Genomic DNA, 18,496 nt, shown 5'->3' with positions numbered 1-18,496 from the left:
CATGTTCACCGTCCCTCTCTGTCCTTCATTAGTTTAGTGAATGAGTGTGGTTGTATGCATTGCAGTGGTGCTGGCGACGTCACGTTGAGTCAGTCACTCGCACTCTCACACACATATCGTGTGTGTGCTTGATTTCCCACCTCTGTGGTTGAACTTGACGCATCTTGCAGTGAGCTACAGTGACACACGACCCAGCGCCAAGGACCCAGTGAAACACGAAGCACACATGAAAATGTGCACACACATGCATGCTGGGAGCACAAAGAGTGTCACAGCCCTGGACATGCTGTCTCTTTGCCAGATTGTGTGTGTGTGTTTTGGTTAGTGAGATATTGGATCACACACTTGAATCAACAAATGACAAATAGGATATGATGGGTGTAAATGAAATATAGGATGAAAAGTGATTGTGCAACACATATCTGCTATTTGTAACAGGAAAGAAGTGTCTCAAGGCACTCTCGAACGCGTCGTCTACAGTTACAGAGAACAGAGCTGTTTGCTGGTTCCACTTTAAACAACAGCCTGTCAGAAGACTTCCTAAGGCCACATCCACACGAAGCCAGAGCTTTCCCTATCCAATGTTTTTTTTTTTTTTTTCTCATTCGAAAAAAATAATTTATAAACAAGAAATATCTTGTTTTACACACAAAACCACTGAAAGCGACTCAAAGCGATGTAGTACACATCGCAACAGCGTTTTGTTGGCCTAAAAATGCAAACTTTTGAAAATAGGTTTCAAAGTGCAAGTTTTTGAAAACGATACCATGATCGTCTCTGCGTAAACTACAAAAACATGAATTTGTGAAAACGGCGCATGTGTATTACATGTTCAGTCTATAGGCGCGTAGTGTTTCTTTACAAAGTGGCATCGCCAACTACTGGCCTGGCATGAATAATACAGCATTTATAATCATTTTCATGGATCAGTGTGAACGGAGATCATTTTGACAATGTTGTCGTCTGTTCATGGAAAATGCAAAGAAAAAACTTTTCTATTTTTAGTATATCGTTGTTGTGTGAACGTACCCCTAGTATAAATGTTTTTTTGTATTATAATATGTTTTACTACAATGCATTCATTTTTTATTAAAAGGAAACCAACATTCAACATTTATTTTTATTTATATATATATGTATGCATGTATGTATGTGTGTGTGTATGTGTGTGTGTGTGTGTGTTGAATATTGATTTGCTTTCTATTAAAAATGAATGCTACTAACCTTGACAATCTTTATTGTACTGTCCATCTAACAAACAGACCCTCTCTTCCTCTGTCTCTGCAGTAAGAGATTGAAGAGGGCAGATAAGAACGGGAAAGGCCTGAGGCACTTCTCCATGAAGGTGTGTGAGAAGGTACAAAAGAAAGGCACCACGTCATACAACGAGGTGGCCGATGAGCTGGTGTCTGAGTTCACACACGCCAGCAGCCTGATGCCCGCCGACTCGGTGAGTGCCACGAGATCGTGATGAGACTTTAAGCTTGATTTCTAATTATTTTTTACTGTTGGTCTGTTTAGAGATAAAAAAAAAAAAAAAAAAACCTTTACCACAAGTATTAAAATTGGGTGCATAACTCCCGCACTCAGCCTTAAAAGTCATGGATTTTACATAATGTTTTCTTACAGAGCCATTTGATATTGATCTAAAAAGACTGTCCTTGTCTTGGACTCTTTCAGATATGAAATATGCATAGAGTTACCATTATGCCTCACCTAAATGACCATCACTTACTCAGTGTCTGTTTACACAACAGAATAATACAGAACTGGACCAATAAAACATGGTAAAGTTCTACAGGTTCCTCCTGCGGCCTCTCATGTTAATATGAGCTGTGATTCATCGGCCTGTGGTTTACGAAGAACGTTGAGCACTTCCCGTCGCACTGCACAGCGTCCACCTCTCGTCTGGCCGTATCCCAAAACCATAAGCAGGAACAGACACTTAATGTTGATCTCAGATAATATCTCTTTTATAATGAGATTTGGGTTTGGGTTTTGAACGCTGGCCTTAGATCATTGCATAACAAGTGTTTCTACCTGGAGTGAGAGTGGCGTGTTGTGAGTATTTTCCGGTATTAGTTCTGACAGTCCACCAGTTTTTAATCTCTCTGCCCTGGAATGCTAGTAGGACAAAGACTCAGAGTAAAAAGACTTCGAGAGACGAAGAGTCTAAAGACTTCAGCGCAGACGCAAAGGGTTTGGGCTGCGACTGGACTGGATGATCACACATGTCCATGTGCTTTGTGACATTAATAGATGGTGTGTGTTTGCACTTGCAGCAAGCGTACGACCAGAAGAACATCCGCCGGCGTGTGTATGACGCGCTCAACGTGTTGATGGCCATGAACATCATCTCCAAAGAGAAGAAGGAGATACGCTGGATTGGCCTTCCCACCAACTCAGCCCAAGAGTGTCGCAACTTAGAGGTGGGTGTGTGTGAAAAGACACATTCACTTTCACAAATGACCTCCCCATTGATCCCACAGAAGATATGTGCATGTGCGTCATCTTCCGGTTAAGCGTTCTGGCTAAAGGCCCCAATATACTTAAAGCGAAATTGAAAAACAAACTCGTGGGACGTCATTTCAAACGAAATCTGGCCAAAACGAAGGTTGTTTGGAGTTCATTTAGGGAGTTCGAACCAGCTTGCCAAAATAATTTAATAATTACAAATAATTATTTGTATATATGGGAGTGACAACAGCATTCTAGAAACAAACTTTTTATAGAAAAGCCCATTTTTGGCAAAGCCCTGCTGAGAACTGAACCGGGCTGGGCACTTTAAAGTCTCGATTTTAATTTCAGGAGGGTTTAAATCTGGGGATGGGAAAACAAGAAATCACAATATTGCTTAGATGTGGTAATTAAACTTTAAATGGCTATGATTTAATCAATGAAATACCAGCACTGCATGTTTCAATGTAAAGACGCAGTGCTGTTGAGATTTTTTCGTGCACCTGCTTTTAGAGCAGTTTGCTATCACCAAATAGCCCACATTTATGCCAAGTGATTGTTTTGATCTACTGCTGATAAATAATAAATGTGTTTATAATGCGTATGTAATGCCTATAGTGATAAGCGCAGCACTGCTTTATGTAACGCTATAATCCTGCTCTTCCACAAGCGCCACCTTCTGGCATAGAGCGAATTTACATTTTCACCTATATTTTACCCATATTTTTACGCAGCATACACACAGTGTGAAAGAGTTTGGGTCTGTTTGACGGAGAGGTCGGGCCAGTGCTGCATTCTTGTACATGTGTTTTATTTCTTGCAAACGTTAATGTTTGTTTGTTTTTTTTGTCATAAATTTAAATTTGTAGTTACAATTTGTCACCACTTGTGTACTACCATCTACCATCAGCTTGAATGGGATGAAAGTTACCTAGATCAGTAAACTAATTAGTTTACTTAAATTAAAAGGTAATATTTTGCATCATATACTATCAAGTATTTTTATGAATTTATAGCAGTCAGAGAGTTACATTTATAGCTATAATATTACAAATCAATTGATTTAGTTTTTTGCTTGTTGGTTTTTTGTAAAGAAATTGACATTTGATGATATGAGTATTATTAAATATTAATACAAATATTTTAACTTCATTAAAAATATTTATCAGTATTAAAATTTTAATCGAGATATATAAGAATATATGGCTACAAATAAAATAACGTTTTTTATAGTGGAGCCAGTGAAAATGCTGACAGGGCAAGCAAAACTCTGAACTACTACAGAACGGGTCGACAGAAACTAATCTTTATTGTTGAACATACACTTGTTTATTCACTGATTTGGAATATTCTCAGTTATCTTCGACGGGGTCATTTAGCGAAATTGCCAGTGTTTTTGGCACCCAGAATCCAGATTAATACAGGCATATCTGTCTGTCTAATTCAGATTTCAACTAACCAGAATATTGGTTAAAGTGAACAGCTTGTTCTTTTATCAAGGAAAGGTCATGAACGTTTTAAGCAAAACCTAATCGACACACACAGATTTTTGCCTGTTACCCAGTTCGCTTTGACTGTGTAACAGGAGGAACAACCTGATCATTTCAAAATCTTGTATAAATGCTAATGTCCATTGCCAGTTTATTGATTTGCATGTAAACCCGTAAAATGTATATTTGATTTGATAGTTTTCAGCGTTTTGTAATGTATATGAACATATTCGCTGAAGACAATCAAGTAAGATTTATTTTTATTATTATTTATTTTATCTGGGCCATATCATTTGTGTTCTTGTATGTAATAGAGACACAGGTAGGTACTTTAATACTAACCAGTCTAGTTTTGAGCAGGCATTGGCAATGAGGACACAATGTGTGTGTTTGTAAAGCCTGACACCATCTGTTAGTGTCACATCTGTGGATGCCTGACAGACAGAAACACAGGGTGAATGGAGGATGATGATGAGAGGAAGGGTGGGGGGAGCAGCTCATACACCTTATCTGTTATCTGTGTGTTTCTGTACTCTAAATATAGAAATACATGACAGATATGTACATATTTACGTGTGTGTGTGTGGTCATCTTTCAGCTGGAAAAACAGAAGCGTTTGGAAAGAATCCGACAGAAAAGAGCCCAGCTAGAGGAGCTAATATTACAGGTTTGTACCACACCTGTTTGTGTTTGTGTGTGTGTGTGTGTGTGTGTGAGGTTTTGGTAGGGAAGCTTTCCGACCTCGCAGCAAAAATTCCAAACAGCACTACATATGGGAATCATCTGTAGAAAATGAATTTAACGATTCCCATTCTGATTCCACTTAGCGATTCTGGTACTTTAACACTTAACTCTTCATTTATCCATCCATTTTAGTACTTTAGAGGAAGCCCCCACCAATACATAGTTCCCACAGGCCAATTAATGTCACGTGACCTCCCCGGAGACGCCATCTTTGAGGGCATAAGCTGCTGTGTTTACAAGGTTTTACAAGCAAATTTCGAAGATTTCTTCCTATTTATAATGTTACGAAAATCATGAAGAGACAAAGTGACAGAGATTATAAAGACACTCTATTAACACAAGACAGAGAGAGGTACAATGCGAAAATTTCAGTCAGAAATGGTGTGGATCCGTATGCGCTAAACTGAGCACTGATTTTGCAGCTTTGGCTCAGATACAGTATTATCCATGTGTACCATTATCTGGTATTGGCTAGGAGTTTTAACACATGTAAGCAATTCCGAGCCTGGAAATATGTGCATGAATATGAATATACACGGTATGAAAATAAATAAAACTCGCGTGCAAATTAATGTAACAGTTAATGCGGAACTACTTTATACGCGGGTTCTTTAGGGACATAATCTGAGATGGCAAGGCTGGAATGTGTGTGTGTGCGTCAGTCTGTGTCTGTGTGTGTGAGTGAGAGAGAGAGTCGCGGGCGCGATCGAACAGTGGAAACAATGTTGTTTTTGTATGTTTTTAATACCTCGTCATTTTGTACATACAGGACATCATTCAAACTGCAAAGTGTTAACTTATATTTGTGTACACTCGCAATAAAAAACAACAAATTCTTGCGTGTTTTGAGGGAGTTTCTTTCCTGTTTATCCTCGCCAGCCATAACCTCCATCGTTGTTCTGACAAAAGCTTCGTCTTGTCACATTCATGAAGTCTAATGACGGGTATACTGTAAAATCCAAATTTAACTGAACCTCCGGCACGATTTGAACATCCATTGACCCAGCAGGAGATGACCATTTTCACTTTTTATCACGAAATTAACTCGTTTCAGCTTCTTCGTCTAATGTTCTGCCCACAGAAATGGCGCCGGGTCGGCAAATGCCCGTATGTTGTGACGTCATGTGGGAACTATGTATATAAGGACAGTTATTCTGTTAATTTCTAGATGGGCATGAAGAAATTCTAGTTGGGCATGAAGAAAGTGATGGCTTTCTGTTCAGTGACTTAAAGTGCTCAAACTGATTGTTTATGAATGAGTCGTTAGACAATTCAAACGTTGATTTGTGAATTTAAGACAGATTCATGAGTCTTTTTGACTCATTCATAGAAATGCCTCATGGTTCATGTGTTACATATATATGTAAATTATATAAATAAAGAGAACAAAGAAAGACATTACAAGCAATGAACAAATAGTGCTTTTTGTATCTAAAAAGTTTTCCAGACAACGGCAATGACAGATTTTTAATTAATCGCTGTTAAAAATCCCTGCTGCTGCTTTTTGATTATTACTGATGACATCACAGACAATAGGCACACTGACTGTGTTGTATGTTGGCCGAGAGAGCTCAACTGAAGAAAACACATGCAAATAGAAAAAACACCAGCAAATTAGTACATCCTCATCAGTTTGACAGCACATGTGCTGCAAATACTCACAACGCAACCAAATACAGAAACTCGCTACAAATACTCACAACGCAACCAAATATGCAAACGTGTTGCAAATACTCACAACGCATCCAAATACGCAGAAGTGTTGCAAATACTCACAACGCATCCAAATACACAAACGTGTTGCAAATACTCACAACGCATCCAAATACGCAAACGTGTTGCAAATACTCACAACGCATCCAAATACACAAACGTGTTGCAAATACTCACAACGCATCCAAATACGCAAAAGTGTTGCAAATACTCACAACGCAACCAAATACGCAAACGTGTTGCAAATACTCACAACGCAACCAAATACACAAACGTGTTGCAAATACTCACAACGCATCCAAATACGCAAACGTGTTGCAAATACTCACAACGCATCCAAATACGCAAAAGTGTTGCAAATACTCACAACGCATCCAAATGCACAAGCGTGTTGCAAATACTCACAACGCAACCAAATGCACAAACGTGTTGCAAATACTCACAACGCATCCAAATACGCAGAAGTGTTGCAAATACTCACAACGCAACCAAATACACAAACGAGTTGCAAATACTCACAACGCATCCAAATACGCAAACGTGTTGCAAATACTCACAACGCATCCAAATACGCAAACGTGTTGCAAATACTCACAACGCATCCAAATACGCAAAAGTGTTGCAAATACTCACAACGCAACCAAATACGCAAACGTGTTGCAAATACTCACAACGCAACCAAATACGCAAACGTGTTGCAAATACTCACAACGCATCCAAATACGCAAACGTGTTGCAAATACTCACAACGCATCCAAATACGCAAACGTGTTGCAAATACTCACAACGCATCCAAATACGCAAACGTGTTGCAAATACTCACAACGCATCCAAATACGCAAAAGTGTTGCAAATACTCACAACGCAACCAAATACGCAAACGTGTTGCAAATACTCACAACGCAACCAAATACACAAACGTGTTGCAAATACTCACAACGCATCCAAATACGCAAACGTGTTGCAAATACTCACAACGCATCCAAATACGCAAAAGTGTTGCAAATACTCACAACGCATCCAAATGCACAAGCGTGTTGCAAATACTCACAACGCAACCAAATACACAAACGTGTTGCAAATACTCACAACGCATCCAAACACGCAAAAGTGTTGCAAATACTCACAACGCATCCAAATACACAGACGTGTTGCAAATACTCACAACACAACGCAATGAGACCACCCTTGTATTTAGCTTCAACCTTATGCAAGTTACTTGTTTGATTGTTTTGTGTGTGTGTTTGTGTGCAATTGCAGTAAGCAGAAAACAACTGTCTCTAGCATACACAAGGGCCATTGTACATGAACAGAAAAAAAACAAATCGATTCTAAATCATTGAATAGCGAATCGCGTTGCATCACAGATTTTTTTCTCCAACCCTACAAAACATATCAGCAACATGAAACTCAAAAACTGCTGAAAAAAATCTTTGTCTAGTTAGTGAAGTAAAAGCAGCAGATGAGAGGGGGAAGGAGATGCTGGGAAGCAGCAATCTCCTATTATTGATTCATTCAATTATTGATTCATCAAAGTGAAATGAGTCATGGGGTGGGTCATTCATCTCATGCAGTCAAATTAAAGCCCACACAGAGAGTCTCAGGAAATCACTGCGGTCTGTTTGTGTTGATGTGTGACATTAACACCGAAAGTACATACTATAGATGAGTGTAAGTGATGCAGCAGATCACATCTGATCTGTCCACACATCACTGACTTCATCACGGAGGCCTTGGGATATTGATCAGGACTTGCACTGCCGCAGTCTTGGAGCTGGGAGGACTGCTGGAGCGCTAAATTAAAGTGCATTGGCTCGGTTATAGTCTTTGACCAACCCCCACACACCCCGAGACTTACATGAGTTAGCGTCTGTGTATGCATGTTAGTGCTACGACTACTCAAAGCTTTGTATTTATCAACATACTGACTGATTTAACGTTAATAAGTGCTGAAACGCTCTGTGTACATGTGTGGTGAATTGTGCATCTCTTCCCGCGAGCAGCAGATCGCCTTCAAGAATCTGGTGCAGAGGAACCAGGCCAACGAAGTGTCGTCCCAGTCAACTCCCCCTCCAGGATCTGTCATTCAGCTTCCCTTCATCATTCTCAACACAGACGTGCGCACCGTCATCGACTGCTCCATCTCCAGTGACAAGTATGAGATTTCTCTTCTGTAGAAACATCCTCCACAGGGTGAAAGAGCAGATTCGTGCTCTTTTTATTTGACGTCTTTTTAAGTAAAAGATTAATTTCACAATATTACTGTTTTACTGCATTTTAGATCATTTTAGCTCTTTTTTTTCGCTCATTTTTAGCATTTTCATATTAGTTTCATTTAAGCACAAGCATTTTCATGGTTGTCCGATTCTTTTCCACAAACTGGTTCTTTCGGACAGCTCTTTTCGATGAACCGATTTACTAGTTTGTTTACGCAATCACGCAATGCCGTCAAATATATGCAATTCTATTATCAAAGAACCCGATAATGACGTGAAACATGAATGTTTTACATGTCTCAAGCATATAAAGTGAATAAATGAGTCATAATCAACACTTTTACTGAACACACAAACTCATTCCTCCAAAACAGGTGTGAATACCTCTTTAACTTTGATAACACATTTGAGATCCATGATGACGTTGAGATCCTGAAGCGGATGGGCATGTCTTTGGGGCTTGAGAACGGCACATGCTCTCCAGAAAACCTCAACATGGCCAAATCTCTAGTGCCCAAGTCTCTGGAGGCTTATGTCACCAGTAAGTATCTCACGTCACACTTCTCTTAAACCTCCTTTTCAATCATTTTTGCTTGTGTGAATGCTTGTGCCTGACAGAATCTCTCCCAAAACATCAACATATCACAGTTCTGATAGATAATATAGTTTGAATAGATTAAGTAATTATCATGGATCTTAAAATACCTCTTCTTGCTTTTATTTTACTGATGCAAATGCATGATTGTAAATGGCTTCTTTGTCTCTTCAAAAAAGGCACTTCACTAAAGTCATCTTTGTGTAAAGGATTATTCTGCTCCCAATTATCTATAGCTCTCAAGTGTAATAAAGCAGGACAAAAAGAAAATGGAGTTAATGCAGGACTGTACTGTGGTTTCACCCCTCATCTCCCATGCGGACAGTAACAAGACACACAGATCAGTGCAGAGCGAGAGTGTGATGTGTTTGTAGCTACATGCCCCATCTGCCACAAAATCTGCAAGTCACACTTTGGCAGAGTCCTAAATTAACACTCACCAAACTCAGTAATGAATATTTTTAGGCAGCTGATACTTGCTTAACCCTATAATGCCTGCTGTATCATGTTTGATACCCACATTTCTACAGCCTCTAAATTATCAACATGATCAACACTTTGCTGATAAACCTGTTGTACACAATCAACTACAAGCCTTCTGTCATCTGATTGATAGTTTATACTTTTTTAACAAGTATTATTATTAGGAGATATAGAGTGACGACTGATATTTATGCATTGTATGCAAGTATTCTCTTATACTGTCATAAAGATCTCATTGAGCACGTTTACATGTACACTAGTACGCTGATAACTCACAAAGATCAGATTTTTGAAATAACCTGTTGTCCGGGTTTACATGCAAACCAATAACCCAACAACACTAGTAAAGGAGAAATGTATGTATGTGAAAGGAGAATGTGTGTGTGTGTGTGCGTATAGAAATGTATGTATGTGAAAGGAGAATGTATGTGTGTGAGTATGTATGTGAAAGGTGAATGTGTGTGTGTGTGTGTGTGTGTGTGCGTATAGAAATGTATGTATGTGAAAGGAGAATGTATGTGTGTGAGAGTAGAAGAATGGATTTTGTCTTGTACGGCCCCTCATATAAAAATATGAAAAAAAAACATAATGTATACACACACACACACACACACACACACATATATATATATATATATATATATATATATATATATATATATGATGAAGATGATGATATTTGCAGCATGTGTGTGTGTATATGTATGTTTTTTTCACATTTTTCATCAGGCTTTTATATAGTACTAATATACTGTGTGTGTATATATATATATATGTATGTATGTACAGTGAGGAAAATAAGTATTTGAACACACTGCTTTTTTGCAAGTTCTCCAACTTGGAAATCATGGAGGGGTCTGAAATTGTCATCGTAGGTGCATGTCCACTGTGAGAGACATAATCTAAAAAAAAAAATCCAGAAATCACAATATATGATTTTTTAACTATTTATTTGTATGATGCAGCTGCAAATAAGTATTTGAACACCTGTCTATCAGCTAGAATTCTGACCCTCAAAGACCTGTTAGTCTGCCTTTAAAATGTCCACCTCCACTCCATTTATTATCCTAAATTAGATGCACCTGTTTGAGGTCGTTAGCTGCATAAAGACACCTGTCCACCCCATACAATCAGTAAGAATCCAACTACTAACATGGCCAAGACCAAGAGCTGTCCAAAGACACTAGAGACAAAATTGTACACCTCCACAAGGCTGGAAAGGGCTACGGGGAAATTGCCAAGCAGCTTGGTGAAAAAAGGTCCACTGTTGGAGCAATCATTAGAAAATGGAAGAAGCTAAACATGACTGTCAATCTCCCTCGGACTGGGGCTCCATGCAAGATCTCACCTCGTGGGGTCTCAATGATCCTAAGAAAGGTGAGAAATCAGCCCAGAACTACACGGGAGGAGCTGGTCAATGACCTGAAAAGAGCTGGGACCACCGTTTCCAAGGTTACTGTTGGTAATACACTAAGACGTCATGGTTTGAAATCATGCATGGCACGGAAGGTTCCCCTGCTTAAACCAGCACGTCAAGGCCCGTCTTAAGTTTGCCAATGACCATTTGGATGATCCAGAGGAGTCATGGGAGAAAGTCATGTGGTCAGATGAGACCAAAATAGAACTTTTTGGTCATAATTCCACTTAACGTGTTTGGAGGAAGAAGAATGATGAGTACCATCACAAGAACACCATCCCTGCTGTGAAGCATGGGGGTGGTAGCATCATGCTTTGGGGGTGTTTTTCTGCACATGGGACAGGGCGACTGCACTGTATTAAGGAGAGGATGACCGGGTCCATGTATTGCGAGATTTTGGGGAACAACCTCCTTCCCTCAGTTTTTGCATTGAAGATGGGTCGAGGCTGGGTCTTCCAACATGACAATGACCCGAAGCACACAGCCAGGATAACCAAGGAGTGGCTCTGTAAGAAGCATATCAAGGTTCTGGCGTGGCCTAGCCAGTCTCCAGACCTAAACTCAATAGAGAATCTTTGGAGGGAGCTCAAACTCCGTGTTTCTCAGCGACAGCCCAGAAACCTGACTGATCTAGAGAAGATCTGTGTGGAGGAGTGGGCCAAAATCCCTCCTGCAGTGTGTGCAAACCTGGTGAAAAACTACAGGAAACGTTTGACCTCTGTAATTGCAAACAAAGGCTACTGTATCAAATATTAACATTGATTTTCTCAGGTGTTCAAATACTTATTTGCAGCTGTATCATACAAATAAATAGTTAAAAAAATCATACATTTGTGATTTCTGGATTTTTTTTTTTAGATTATGTCTCTCACAGTGGACATGCACCTACGATGACAATTTCAGACCCCTCCATGATTTCTAAGTGGGAGAACTTGCAAAATAGCAGGGTGTTCAAATACTTATTTTCCTCACTGTATATATGTATGTATATGTGTATGTGTGTGTGTATATATTTATTTATTTATTGGTCAGGATCAATTAAGTACTAAAATGGATGGATAAATGAAGAGTTAAGTGTTAAAGCACCAGAATCGCTAAGTACTAAAATGGATGGATAAATGAAGAGTTAAGTGTTAAAGTACCAGAATCGCTAAGTGGAATCAGAATGGGAATCGTTAAATTCATTTTCTACAGATGATTGTATGATGATGTAGTGCTGTTTGGAATTTTTGCTGCGAGGTCGGAAAGCTTCCCTACCAAAACCTCACACACACACACACAAACAAACACAAACAGGTGTGGTACAAACCTGTAATATTAGCTCCTCTAGCTGGGCTCTTTTCTGTCGGATTCTTTCCAAACGCTTCTGTTTTTCCAGCTGAAAGATGACCACACGAGATCAGGATCAATAAACTCTTCCATTTCAAAAATAAAATTCAGACTTTTTTTATATTAGCTCCTCTAAAACTTTTTTTTATTTCATGTCAGGCTTTATAGGATTAATGTAAAAATAGTTGATATAAATCATTATATAAATATATTTCAGGTAAATCAGAGACAGTCAGCTGAGAAAAAGTTACCGTCTCAAAAATATAAAACATATAAATCAAATATAAAAAACTAAAATATATGGAACAAAATAAGACGGTTTGCTGCAAATGAGAAAAGCAGCTAAATAATTTCTTTGTCACGGGGACAACAACATTAATTATATTTTTAATGAAATTATTCACAAGACATTGACACGTTTCGTGGACCATTTTTCCTCAATTGTAATTGGTACGATGTTGTGGGGTTTTTTTTTTTTTCTTTTTTTTTTTTTTTTAAAGCATCAGTCACCGCTTTATACTTCAGCCACAGACTTCCTTCCTGTTCGGTGAAAGTAAAGTGACACGCCTGTTGAGATGCTGTCTTTATAATAGGGTTCTTGTGTTTGACTTATAATGTCTAAATAAACGTGTGGTTCTGTCCCAACAGACATGGCCAGAAACTCCAACAGAACCCCTCTCAGCCTCACAAGGTACCGTATGTTGACCAGCACAGTGTCTCCACACATCCAGGCCACCATCATTTACAGTAGATAACATGATCTCTGTCTCTCTCTCCGTCCACAGTCGCAGCAGCACTGCCCCTTCACACACCTCAGAGTCCCGCGGACAGACGCCCAGCTCCTTCAACGAGGAAGAGGACGACGAGGACGAAGACGATGACAACCCCTCTTCCCCGGAGTGACGCAGGATTCCCGAGCGGAACGCTACACAGGAAATAAGCTGCCACTCCTCTCTATATTACCATATGTTTAGCTTCCCTCACATTCTGTTTCTTCCTCTTTCCCAGTTTGGCTACAAAACGCCAGTAGTCTTTGGCTCCAGGGGAAACGATTAACTGTACTTCTGTGGTGCTGTTCAGGCTAGAGAGACACAGGTCAGGCCTTAGAGGGAGCGATTAAGTGAAGTTTAACAGATGCCTCGGTCATCTCGGTGTACTTCCAGTCTCTGCTTCCCATCCGGAGGACTTTCAAATTCTTTCCAAACGTGTATTTATTTCGGTCATATTTGAATATGACAGTATCTGCGTAGTCCAGTGGGCTAGTGCCGCTTTATTTTCTTCTCCGTGGGGATCGGAAAGCAGCGTCCTGATCCGTTCGCCGACTGGAAGGACTTTACATGAAAACAAAAATGGAAAAATGTTCTTTTTATAGGTTGATTCAGTGTGATTTTTGTCATGTTGTATAGTTTATTCCTTGTCATTCATCACAATAGTTGAAGGTCATCTGCCGTTCTGGGTTCGGATAGCTTGCAGCTCGTTGCCTCAAGCTGTGTGAATGTTGCATTTTGGGAGATTTAGTCTTGTTGTGAGTGATTAAAAACACATTTTTGTTGGATTTGAGAGTGGCCGGTATAAATGAAACAGCCCTGATCCACTCAGGTCGGCATTTTAAACCAACTCAACAGAACTGATATGAATTTTGGTTTGCAAATGTAAGTGTATGTACATGTATACATATATAAACATATAATTTTGTTTACCTCTGGTGTGGTGTTGTCTAGGAAAAAAAAACTGAATACTTCAAAACCATAATATGGTATTATTAAAAATACAAGTTATTAAACCTTGATATTCAGAAATGTAAATCATTTCAGCAGCAATGTCATTTAAATGTGAAGGGTAAAAAAAAAAAGGTACTGTACAGGCTATTTAACAGATTTTAAGTATTCTTGAAATACAGTAGTATAACTGCACTGGACATCTCCTTAAAGGGGCTATATGTAAGAATGTTCATATTAATCACTTTTTTGTACTGCCAATGTGTGTAACGAAAAAACGAAGAAAAAAAACGAGATCTTCCCCGACTTCCTAGGTTCTCCATGAAAGCCTGAAGACTGATTTTTATGTGAAGGAAAATCAAAAGGATGTGACGTTTGCACGCTCCGCGAGCCTCTCTTCCGTTCAGTGACGTGTGATACGAATGCTTGTACAATGTTCAGGATAATAATGAAAGAGCCATTCAGTACTGTAATATCAATGTGTCATGCAAAGAAAAGAGATTGATTCAAACTATAGTCTCACAGACATCTATATAGTCTGTCTCAAATATAATCAATTTGTTATTCAGAGGTAAGGTGCAGCACATATTCATCAAACGTTGCTCTCAACAGGGTGGGCGGTGTTGGGATGTTCGCTACAAAGGCATTTCAAATGTTTTACTTCTAAGCAAAGAGCGGAAAAGAACTTTGCCTTGAATCACATTCAGGCTTTAGTAAGTAACGTGAGCACAAGCAGGAAGTTGCTGTCTGCAGTTCACTTAACGGCCACCAGTGTCGCTAATGAGCTGAATTATACATAAAGCCCCTTTAAACTGGAAATGAAATCAATATTTTTATGAGGAAGAGAGGATGATCTAATGGATTTTGCAAAAAATATATAAAGCAGTGGTTTTTAACCAGTTGAACAGGACAGGACCCACTAGGGGGCAGCAAGATGGCATAAAATCATTTTTTTTTAAAAAGAGAAAAAAAAGGTTAAAATAAGCTAAAAAAAATCTATGAAACAAGATGTAATCTGAAATCACACTACTAGTTGTAATTTGTTGGCTTAACAATTGTCATTTTTATTTAAAAAAAAATAATAAAAAATATCTCATTATCTTGGACAACCTGCATATTTTGTACGTGGGGATTATAAAAGTGTGATTTCAAGACCTGGAAAAGTCATGGAAACAAATTCATATACATTAAGATTTATATACAATTTTATATTTTATTAGGTAGAATTTGCTTTTTGTGAGTAAAAAACGTTTAGTTATTGGAATTATGGAATTTAATTATTTTATGTAATTGCATATCAGAAATATCTTAAAGGGATAGTTTTTTTGTTTTTGTTTTTTTGTGTCATCATTTACTCACCCTCGTGTTATTCCAAACCTGTATTACATCAAAAACAAAATAATGAGAAAGTGTTCCATAAAGGATAACTCAGATCAGACATCATTCTCAAGCCAAATATACGTACATCACACATTGTTTTATTTAAAAAAATAATAATGATTCATTATCCTAGAATTATCATAATGAGCATTTGTAAGAGCATCTGAGTAGCAATAAGGTGTTGAGTCAAAGTTAAAGTTTTTCTTTTTGTATTAGAGTTAGAATTAGGCTACCTGAAAAAAAAAAATCCAATACATTTGGTATTTTTGTGGGCCTATTTTACATTCTAATAATGTATAGTTTTACTTTTTCAATTTTAGCTGAAAACCATTAACTAAATTGGACGACAAACTAGATCTATTTTCATGTTTTAAGAAAGTGGTATTTACTTATTGTGACAACTTACCCCGGCGGAAATGCTCTACACCTTTTTGTCGAGTCAAAATACCTACAAAACAACTGACTCATTCCGAACCTGTGAATTAGTCACAGGGGGAAAAAAAGTGTAATAACTGGCCCCAGGCTCCCTATGAAGGTTTCAGTGGACGTTTTCTATGCAGCGCAGTTTGCAAACCACGAGGCGTTTCGGTAAACCTTTTACAAATGATGTTGAACGCGCTTCATGCGGCTCCTGTAAATGCGGCGCGGCTCTACCGCGCATGCGCGTCAAGCGCAGTTCAAACGCTGCCAGTGAAGAGCTCGAGCGGACGCACTGCAGTCTCGAGCCTCGTGGAAACACCGCACACCTTTATTTCACAACGCGAAGGAGGCAAGCCCGAATCAACGCTTCTTTAGATCTGTCTTCATCTACCGTTCTCAAACTGGTTTATTCATCTTGTTCACACCATGTCCAACAAAGAGGAGAAAGCTGACGAGAAACAGTCGAGTTGGAAAGATTTTATCTACAACCCAAGGACGGGGGAATTCATCGGGCGCACTGCGAGCAGTTGGGGTAAGTAATCGTTTTGGGGGGTTTTGTGTTGACAAGTGTCAATTGCACGCCTTTAAAACTAATGTTCAGACACCAAAAATATGATCTACCTATGGTTGAGGTATTGTTTCACGCATAATGTGCCATTAAACGGCTACACACACTGTTCTTGACTGAACTGCTCCTAATGCAAAGCTCTGTTGCATTGATAATGATTCTCAAACACATTTGTAACCCAGCGACCTGAGCTTTATGGCTCTGTGCTCTAGCCTACCTTTACAGTCCGTTACAATGTGTCAGCATGTGCAGCTCATCATGCATTAGATTTCATTGAGATGCATAAATCTCAAGCCACATACTAATCTAACCATTTAAAACTGTTAATTTAGACCATATATCCATGTGTCATAACCCGAGATGCATACATAAAAGCGCTGGCAATCGATCGCATATTCTACGACTCCTCTTTATAGAAACCTGAAGTCAGCTAAAACATATCCTGTTAAAAAAGCTTTATAGAAGGCGTTTAGTAGTAGCCTAAATGCTTGACTTTAAATCTTAAGCCTACATATGATTCCACTTACTCCAGTATAAGAATATTACCGTACCATAATTACTTAATACTGTTGCTAAATCAAAACATTGCTTCATTGACGGGATGAATCGGTCGTCAAACATAGCGGATTTCCGTGATTAATCGGGTTTTAATTTAACAGCATGGCAGATATTCCTCCGCGTTTGTATCCCGCAGATTCACTTGAGGCTCGAGGTCTATGAATAGCTTTCCTTAATGTCATCACTGCGCTCTCTACATTAGGCCTGCATGTCACATTAGCTGTGAAATCATGCGTTGAGAGAATAATTTGTATGCTAAAATTTAATAGGCTACGTGTCTGTTATTCGTAACTCGATGAATGACGGCTCCAAACTCACTGTGCCTCAAGTAAACCTCTCCTACGGGTTAATTTAACGTCTGTAGTTTTATAGTTTAACTAAATTTGAGAAATCCCCCTCACACAAACATGGAATGGAATACCATCGCACACGCGAAAAAAAAGTATCCTTTCATTGGAAATATTGCGATTAGTCGCAGCGATATTCGGCGAGCGAGTATCAGCGAGCGCATTCGCTTGGAACGTTTCGGCTGTCAATCATTCACGCCGTGGTGACGTAGCATCCGCATTCATTCAATATGCAAATTACCTTTGCTGTGGTTCACAGCCTTTGCTTGAGAGGATGAGAGGAAATTTCCACATCCCTTGACACAATTGGTTCACCGAGGGAGGTTGAGGAGAAAAAGCTTTCTGTTCTCTTATTTGAGAGCATTTAGATATTCAGGAATGTTCAGGGCTTGTTTTGCAGTCCAGTTTGCATGTATATTCTCCTCAAAGCTGTAAAGTGTCCATAATTATCGGTGGGGGTGGGGAGCAATGTCTTAAATACCCAGTTGCTTAGTAACCAGCTTTGCATGAAACTATTTTCTTGTAGTTATGCGCCTCGGTCAATCGATCAGTCGGCGGTGTTCGTGATGCTAAACTCTGCAGTACCTCTCCTTTGCTGGGATGGGTGTTTCTTGATGTGATGCATGAGCTCGCGTTCAGCCCCTCCTCCCCGTCTTCCTCCCTGCTTTCCTCTCAAGGTCAAACTGGCTCTCCGCAGGCTCCTGAACCAATAGGCCTCTTGAAAGAAATCAATGTAACTTAAATGAAAACGATCTCCAGCCTTGAGGAATATGACGTGTTATGCAGATCTTTATTCATGGTCCGTCAGTGCTTGCAGCTTTAATGGATCTTGGGATTGCTTTACATAATGAGGCCTGGTCATTCTGCTTACCTGGGCTTTTTCTTCTCGGCCTGTGTTCACGTTTTCATGAGAACTGCCTGTATTAGCGTTCAACCCATGCTGGTTTCAGTTTCTAGAGTGGTTGATGGGTTAATGATAGCTTGTAGTTCACATGTTGGATTTGTATAATTTACATGCAACTATGCCTTGCACATCATGCTTTTTTCTGAAAATTTGGTTG

General features: G+C 39.1%; 2 protein-coding genes across 3 annotated transcripts in view; both read left to right on the top strand.

The window, feature by feature from the left end:
* The window catches only part of tfdp2 (transcription factor Dp-2), a 49,937-nt gene extending 35,794 nt beyond the window's left edge, over positions 1-14,143 (top strand). For both annotated transcript variants that reach the window (XM_084126749.1, XM_084126750.1), the window contains 7 exons: positions 1,288-1,450; positions 2,283-2,429; positions 4,546-4,614; positions 8,408-8,559; positions 8,995-9,161; positions 13,093-13,135; positions 13,230-14,143. In XM_084126749.1, the coding sequence (XP_083982875.1) occupies positions 1,288-1,450; positions 2,283-2,429; positions 4,546-4,614; positions 8,408-8,559; positions 8,995-9,161; positions 13,093-13,135; positions 13,230-13,347 (859 nt within the window). In that variant the 3' untranslated portion in view covers positions 13,348-14,143. The remainder of the gene's footprint in view (positions 1-1,287; positions 1,451-2,282; positions 2,430-4,545; positions 4,615-8,407; positions 8,560-8,994; positions 9,162-13,092; positions 13,136-13,229) is intronic.
* Positions 14,144-16,026: 1,883 nt separating this feature from the next.
* Positions 16,027-18,496, top strand: part of atp1b3b (ATPase Na+/K+ transporting subunit beta 3b) — a 29,499-nt gene continuing 27,029 nt past the window's right edge. The window contains exon 1 of the mRNA XM_084126752.1: positions 16,027-16,494. Within this exon, the coding sequence (XP_083982878.1) occupies positions 16,389-16,494 (106 nt within the window). The 5' untranslated portion in view covers positions 16,027-16,388. The remainder of the gene's footprint in view (positions 16,495-18,496) is intronic.

The sequence above is a fragment of the Abramis brama genome, assembly GCF_963993115.1.
Source record: "Abramis brama genome assembly, chromosome: 10".
In the NCBI taxonomy this organism is placed as follows: Eukaryota; Metazoa; Chordata; class Actinopteri; order Cypriniformes; family Leuciscidae; genus Abramis; species Abramis brama.
This window is presented reverse-complemented; position numbering and strand designations above follow the sequence as displayed.